Here is a 7,995-nt window from a genome sequence, read left to right as displayed (position 1 = left end):
AAACATAAACGTCAGACACCCTTTAGACTGATTAGAGCTGACTCCAGACCTGTGAAACGGATCAACAATCAAATAGAACACACACACTTTAAATATAATCTGTTTCTTATCCAAGGCTGAGTGTACCGTCAGCCGTCTTTATCAAAACTGGTTAAAAACTGGTATAATCCACATTCAGGCAGATATATTCTTACTACACAAAGTCTATCTTGAATAAAAAGTAGAATCACTTTAAAAGATTTAACCGTAAAACTATAGCAAAATCACTTTAGACATTTTAGACAGTATTAACTCCTAGAAATAACAATAGAAAGAGTTGCTTCCAGTACTCTGTTCCACTCAAGATCTCCATGACCTCTGACCTAGTTTGCTGGCTCCTGAAAATATGTATAAAGAGACTGGCAAATGCACTGAACATTCTTATATTAAGCAATGTGTTAACTTATTCATTAATTAAAATCAATTCACAGTTAAATACTAAGAAACAGGATGATGAAAAGGATAAACGTTGGTCCATGATGAGATGGACTGGAAAGCAGAAAATCCGAATCCTTCAACATATAGATAGATATAGATACATTTTGAGGCGAGGGGCAAGTAAAAAATTTATTAATTGAATTTTTGTTTAAAGAAAATGGATCAAATGATAGTTTAACCCGTAAACATATTTAACAATATCGGACATTGATAGCCACTTATTTCCATAATAGGAAAATACTATGGGAGTCAATGGCTTCCTCCAGCCAACATTTTTCAAAATAAATTTTTTTTAGCAAAAGAAATAAACTAAACCCTGCTTGGAATAGGTAAATAATTGAAGAATTGTCCCTTTAACATAACTCAAATGTGCCTTTTTTATTACCTTACACAATTGTTTAATTTAATGTTTTAACATATATTCTACAAAACTAAAATTCACTAAGTGTATCACAAGAAAGATCAAGACAGAATGTGTATTTCATAATGAGAAAGAGATTTTGAGAAATTGTTAAAATTTTTCTTGAAAGTCCATTTTACATGCAAGCTCATTATTATGCCTCTGAAGAAGCTCAGATGATGGTGTCCAGGTTTTGGAAGTTTCTTATTGGCTAATTGACAACATTTGAGTTAATTGGAGGCTCCACTGTAGAATAGTATTAAAGGAAAACCTCAAACACGCTGCTGTGTGAGTGACAACATGGGAAAATCAACAAGCCACAATTAACAAAAAGCCAGATTACAATTTGCTGAATTACACTGGGAAAAGAATAATTTCTGGAGACGTGTCCTGTGCTCTGATGGAACTAAGATTGAATTGTTTGGCCATAATGACCAGTGTTACATTTGGAGAACAAAGGGGAAAGCTTACAAGCCTAGAAACACCATCCCAACTGTGAAGTATGGGGGCGGCAGCATCATGTTGTGGGACTGTTTTGCTGCAGGAGGGACTGGTCCACTTCACAGCATAGATGGCATCATGAAGAAAGAACATTATGTAGAAATACTGAAGCAACATCTCAAGACATCAGCCAGGAAATTAAAGCTTGGCCACAAATGGGTCTTCCAAACAGACCATGACCCTGAGCATTCTGCCAAATTAGTTAAAATCTGCTTTAAGGACAACAGAGTGAATGTTTTGGAGTGGCCATCACAAAGCCCTGATCTCAATCTTACAGAAAATTTGTGGGCAGAGTTGAAAGAGCTTGTGCGAGCAAGACAGCCAACAAATCTGACTCAGTTACACCAATTCTGTCAGGAGGAATGAGCCAAAATTCCTGCAAACTATTGTGAGAAGCTTGTAGAAGGATACCCAAAACATTTGATCAAAATTATAGTGTTTAAAAGCAAAGCTAAAAAAAAAAATACCAAGGAAATGTATGTAAACTGTTGACTGTCTGGAATTTAATGGCTGGCTGTTGTTTGTAGCTTTAGCCTGCTAGCGCCGCTGGTCAGCTAAAGCTACCGACCTCTTTTACCATACACTTTTGACTTACTGGCTTTGCTCTTTACCCCGTAAAATGTCGCTTCCGTCTCTGTCCTTGTGTGCAGGAGAAGCATCGATGGAGGCGTTGGAGCTGGAGCTGGAAGAAGTGGAGTCCCAGATCCGCGCGCTGGTGGTAAGACGGTCGCGGCTACGGGAACGGCTCCTCGCCGTACCTAATGCTAAGGCCGTCTCATCACCTAAGGTACGTGGAAATTACAACCACATCATTCCCTCTACCTCAACCCCGCGTCCTTCTCTGTCCAGGCCCAGCGCACCCGGGGCGCGGCTCAGCCAGGCGTCGTTCACGCCGACACCCGGCTACCACGGCGCCTGGGTGCAGCCGCGCAAGGTGCTTCCCAGATCCCGGGGCAGAACGTCTCCGCCTGTGTTCGAGATCTCCACGGAGAACCGCTTCTCCCCTCTCCGCGAGTCGGGTCCCGATGTGGCCATCATCGGTGACTCGATCGTTCGTCACGTCCGTGCCGCCTCCTCAAAAGGTAATAAAGTACGTACTTTCTGCTTTCCTGGTGCCCGTGTGAGAAATATTTCTACACAGATTCCAACCATCCTGGGCGCTGCCGAGAGCCCTGGTGCCGTTGTCCTCCACGTGGGGACAAACGACACCGGGCTCCGGCAGTCGGAGATCCTGAAGAAGGACTTCAGGAGCCTGATCGAGACGGTTCGACGCACCTCGCCCGCCACGCAGATCATCGTTTCTGGGCCGCTTCCTACCTACCGCCGAGGAAATGAAAGGTTCAGTAGACTTTTAGCTTTGAATGAGTGGCTAATAACATGGTGTAAAGAACAGAAATTGCTCTTTGCTAATAACTGGAATCTTTTCTGGGAGCGTCCTAGGCTCTTCCGTCCTGACGGCCTGCACCCCAGTCGAGCCGGAGCTGAACTCCTGTCGGACAACATCTCCAGACTACTTCGCACCATCTGACTAGCAGGTCAAAATTCACACTATAGCCACTTAGACTCTTGCTCACCCCACTTAAACATCAGTAACGCATATCTGGCGAATCCTATAGAGACTGTGTCTGTTCCTCGTATTATTAGATTAAGAAATAAACGTACTGTGTGCTCCAGGAAAAATCTAGTAAGAATCAAACCAGAAAAACCAGTAGAAAGTGAAAATACAAATTTCGTAAAACTTGGTCTCCTAAACATCAGGTCACTTGCACCTAAAGCACTTATCATTAATGAAATAATAACAGAAAACAATCTTAATGCACTCTGTCTCACTGAAACCTGGCTGAAACAAAATGACTATATTAGCTTAAATGAAGCAACTCCTCCAGGATTCTTATATAAACATGAGGCTCGTCAAACTGGTCGTGGTGGTGGAGTTGCATCAATCTTTAGTGATTTCCTTAATATTAAACAGAGAAACGGACTTATGTTTAGCTCCTTTGAAGTATTATCGCTTAATGTTCAGCTTCCAGATACTATACAAAAACCTATGTTATCTCTCGCTTTAATCACCATATATAGACCCCCAGGACCCTATGTCAAATTTCTAAAAGAATTTTCTGATTTTATTTCTGACTTACTAGTCAAAACTGATAAAATGCTAATTGTAGGTGACTTTAACATCCACATAGATGACGCTAATGATACATTAGGGCTCGCGTTTATGGATTTAATACACTCACTTGGGATAAAGCAAAACGTTGTGGGTCCAACCCATCGCTTAAAGCATACATTAGATCTAATTCTGTCTTATGGAATCGAGGTTATTGACGTAGACATTATACCACAAAGTGATGATATTACAGATCACTACCTCTTACTATATAAGCTATGTTTACCTGAAATCAGCAAACCCGCTCCAATACTCCGCCCTAGTAGAACTATTGTTCCGTCAACTAAAGATGAATTTATAAATAACTTACCTGATCTCTCTCTATTTCGTAATGCACCCGCAAACTCAAATGATCTTGATGTAGTAACCAGCAGTATGGATGCCATCTTTACTAGCACACTAAATACTGTGGCACCCATCAAATTAAAAAAGGCTAGAGAGATTAAAACTATACCATGGTATAATAGTCATACTCGTGCGCTCAAAACAGCAACCCGCGCCCTGGAACGTAAATGGAAAAAAACTAATTTAGAGGTCTTTAGAATTGCGTACAAAGACAGTATGTCCAGCTATAGGAGGGCTCTAAAATCTGCCAGGACCGAGCACCTGCGCAAACTGATAGAAAATAATCATAACAATCCTAGATTTTTATTTAACACCATCTCTAAATTAGCAAATAATCGGTCATCCTTGGAACAAACTACTCCACCGCAAATTAGTAGTGATGATTTCATGAATTTTTTCAGTAATAAAATAGAAGGCTTTAGACAGAAAATAGGAGATGCCAAACTTTCTGCACCGGCTTATACTCCAAATCCTATAAATATTTCATTAAATCATAATAATAACCTACACTGCTTCAAAATCATAGAACATGAAGAGTTAGTAAAAATTATAAATAGCTCTAAACCAGCTACGTGTATGCTGGACTCAATTCCAACAAAATTACTGAAAGAGCTGCTACCTGCTATAGGAGAACCTCTTCTTAACATTATCAACTCTTCTTTATCTATAGGCCATGTTCCAAACTCTTACAAGCTAGCTGTTATTAAGCCTATTATTAAGAAACCGCAACTAGACACCAACAACTTAGCTAACTATAGGCCTATTTCTAATCTTCCATTTATGTCTAAAATACTAGAAAAAGTTGTTTCCACTCAATTATGCTCTTTTCTGCAGACGAACAATATTTTTGAAGTGTTTCAGTCAGGTTTCAGGGCTCACCACAGTACAGAAACCGCCTTAGTGAAAATAACCAACGATTTACTCTTAGCTGCTGACCGAGGGTGCGTCTCGCTATTAGTTTTACTCGATCTTAGTGCGGCATTTGATACCATTGACCACAATATCCTCATAAATCGCTTAAAGTCTACAGGTGTCCAGGGACAGGCTCTACAATGGTTTAAGTCATACTTAACTGACCGCTACCAGTTTGTGAATCTTAATGGACAGCCTTCACAAATCTGCCCAGTAAAGTATGGGGTGCCTCAAGGATCAGTTTTAGGCCCTTTACTGTTTACAATTTACATGCTACCACTGGGAGACATTATTAGAAGACATGGGATCAGCTTTCACTGCTATGCAGATGATACTCAATTATATATTTCCACTAAACCTGACGAGACGTCTGAACTTTCTAAACTAACTGAGTGTATCAAAGACATCAAAGACTGGATGACCAACAATTTTCTTCTCTTAAACTCAGACAAAACAGAATTATTACTTATTGGGCCTAAATCTTGCACACAGCAGATCTCGCAACTCAATTTACAATTAGAGGGATACAAAGTTAGCTTTAGCTCTACTATAAAAGATTTGGGTGTCATATTAGACAGCAATCTAACTTTTAAAAACCATATATCCCATGTCACTAAAACTGCCTTCTTTCATCTGAGAAATATCGCTAAATTACGAAATATGCTATCCATCTCAGATGCAGAAAAGCTAGTCCATGCTTTTATGACTTCGAGACTGGATTACTGTAATGCTCTATTTGCTGGCTGCCCAGCATCCTCTATTAACAAACTTCAATTAGTACAAAATGCAGCAGCCAGAGTCCTGACCAGGTCTAGAAAATATGATCATATAACCCCAATTTTATCCTCCTTACACTGGCTGCCTGTTAAATTTCGTATTGAATTTAAAATATTACTTCTCACCTATAAAGCTCTAAATAATCTAGCTCCTGTTTATCTAACCAACCTTCTGTCTCGCTACGAACCAACTCGTTCCTTAAGATCTCAAAATTCAGGGCTTCTAGTAGTACCTAGAATAGCAAAATCAAGTAAAGGAGGTCGAGCCTTCTCTTTCATGGCTCCTACACTCTGGAATAGCCTTCCTGATAACGTCCGAGGCTCAGACACACTCTCCCAGTTCAAAACTAGATTAAAGACCTATCTGTTTAGTAAAGCATACACTCAATGCATCACCTAGCGGGTTCCACACAGGCTTCTGCATCTTGCTTATATACACTATGAACAGCAGCTACGCTAATTATTCTCTTTATTCTCTATTTTCACCTGGGGATACTCATCCCGAGGTCCTCAGATTAGGCGGAGTCACTGATTGGATCCAAGACCAGCGACGTGATGATCCCAAGGATTCCATATCCGGGACCAGGCCATATCCTGAGCTGCTGCTGCGCTGATGGTCGTGGGGAGTGGAGAACATGTGTCTGATTCCAGCGACGGTCCAGGGACAGACGAGTCTTCATTGAGGCCATCTTCCAGCATAAACCACGGCGAATGAAGTTCTGCACAAGACTTTTGGCCAGCGGAGAAATTAAAATGGTCGTGCCCAACTGAGTCTGGTTCTCTCAAGGTTTTTTTTCTTCACTCCCATCAGGTGAAGTTTTTTTTTCCCTCTCCGCTGTCGCCACTGCCTCGCATGGTTCAGGATTGGTAGAGCTGCGCATCGATGAATTTGCTCTTCAGTGTTTGAACTCTCAGTAATGATTAAATCACACTGAACTGAGCTAAACTGAACTGAACTGAACTTAAACACTAAAACCTGAACCACACTGTTCCAGTTACTATGACCATTTATGTGAAGCTGCTTTGACACAATCTACATTGTAAAAGCGCTATACAAATAAAGCTGAATTGAATTGAATTGAGTCTCCATTCTCCAGAGTGAATCTGCTGCCGTGAGAGCACACCGGCTGCACGGTTGAGCATACCTGGGATGTGAATGGCGCGCAGCGACTTCAGCCGCGGGTGACTCCAGAGGAGCAGACGGCGGGCGAGCTGAGACATGCGGCGAGAGCGCATACCCCCCATGCGGTTGATATACGCCGCCGCCGCCGCCGTACTGTCCGTCCTGACCAGCAAGTGTTGCTGCCCCAGCGCCGGAGAAAAACGGCGGAGAGCAAGGAACACTGCCAACAGCTCTAGGCGATTGATGTGCCAATGCAGCTGGGCACCTACCCACAGGCCCGCAGCTGCATGCCCGCGACACACGGCTCCCCAGCCTGTGCTGGAAGCATCTGTCGAAACAACAACATGACTGGACGCCTGTCCCAGAGGCACACCGGCCTGCAGGAACGAGGGGTCGTTCCAGGGGCTGAGGGTGCGGCGGCACAGCGCAGTAACAGAGACTCGGTGTGTGCCCGCATGCCATGCGCGTCTCGGAACTCGATCTTGAAGCCAGTGCTGAAGTGGTCTCATATGGAGCAATCCGAGCGGCGTGACAGCCGCAGCGGAAGCCATATGCCCCTGGAGCCTCTGAAAATATTTCAGTGGGACCACTAACTTGCTGTCGAGCTCCCTCAGACAGTTCAGCAGCAGGCGAGCGCGCTCTCCGGAGAGGCGCCCTACCATGGTGACCGAGTCCAGCTCCATCTCGAGAAAAGAGATCGTCTGCACCGGGGCGAGTTTGCTCTTTTCCCAGTTGACCTGCAACCCCAATAGGCGGAGATGCCGGAGCACCTCGTCTCTGTGCGCAGTCAATTGCTCCCGAGAGTGGGCTAAAATCAGCCAGTTGTCGAGATAATTGAGTACGCGGATGCCCGCAAGCCGCAGAGGCGCTAGGGCACCCTCCGCGAGTTTGGTGAAGACCCGCAGAGACAGAGAGAGCCCGAAGGGGAGGACCTTGTACTGCCATGCTCGACCTTCGAATGCAAACCGCAGAAACTGACGTTGGCGTGGAAGAATGGAGACATGAAAATACGCGTCCTTCAGGTCTATGGCTGCAAACCAATCCTGAGGACGAATGCATCAAAGGATGCGCCTCTGCGTAAGCATTCTGAACGACAGCTTGTGAAGGCAGCGATTCAAAACGCGCAGATCTAGGATTGGCCGTGACCCACCGCTCTTTTTGGGTACGATGAAGTACGGGCTGTAAAACCCGCTCTCCATCTCGGCTGGAGGTACCGGCTCGATTGCACCCTTCGCCAGGAGGGCAGCAATCTCCTCTCGCAAGACAGGGGCGGACAGGGGATTGACCCTGG

The 7,995-nt window shown here is 43.8% G+C and overlaps 1 protein-coding gene across 6 annotated transcripts; it reads left to right on the top strand.

The window, feature by feature from the left end:
• Positions 1–1,890: 1,890 nt before the first annotated feature.
• Positions 1,891–6,398, top strand: LOC137496072 (uncharacterized). Of its 6 annotated transcripts, none has more exons than XR_012383087.1 (4): positions 1,891–2,460; positions 2,520–2,716; positions 2,819–2,913; positions 6,096–6,398. XR_012383087.1 is itself a non-coding variant. In XM_073908034.1 (3 exons), exons 1-2 carry the CDS (start codon positions 1,998–2,000, stop codon positions 2,904–2,906), a joined length of 807 nt encoding a protein of 268 aa, XP_073764135.1. In that variant the 5' UTR covers positions 1,891–1,997; the 3' UTR covers positions 2,907–2,913; positions 6,096–6,398. The 6 variants fall into 6 exon arrangements, 4 of the variants coding, with proteins under 4 accessions (XP_073764135.1, XP_068078536.2, XP_073764134.1 ...); XR_012383085.1 differs by having other exon boundaries at positions 6,088–6,398; XM_073908034.1 differs by having other exon boundaries at positions 1,891–2,716.
• The last annotated feature ends 1,597 nt before the right edge of the window (positions 6,399–7,995 follow it).

This window comes from Danio rerio, chromosome 7 (assembly GCF_049306965.1).
Source record: "Danio rerio strain Tuebingen ecotype United States chromosome 7, GRCz12tu, whole genome shotgun sequence".
Taxonomy (NCBI): Eukaryota; Metazoa; Chordata; class Actinopteri; order Cypriniformes; family Danionidae; genus Danio; species Danio rerio.
Note: the sequence above shows the minus strand (reverse complement) of the source record. Positions and strands in the feature narration are given on the sequence as shown.

Coding starts and splice junctions, on each gene's coding strand:
- LOC137496072 (XM_073908033.1), top strand. CDS start 1,998: ATGTCGCTTCCGTCTCTGTCCTTGTGTGCAGGAGAAGCATCGATGGAG.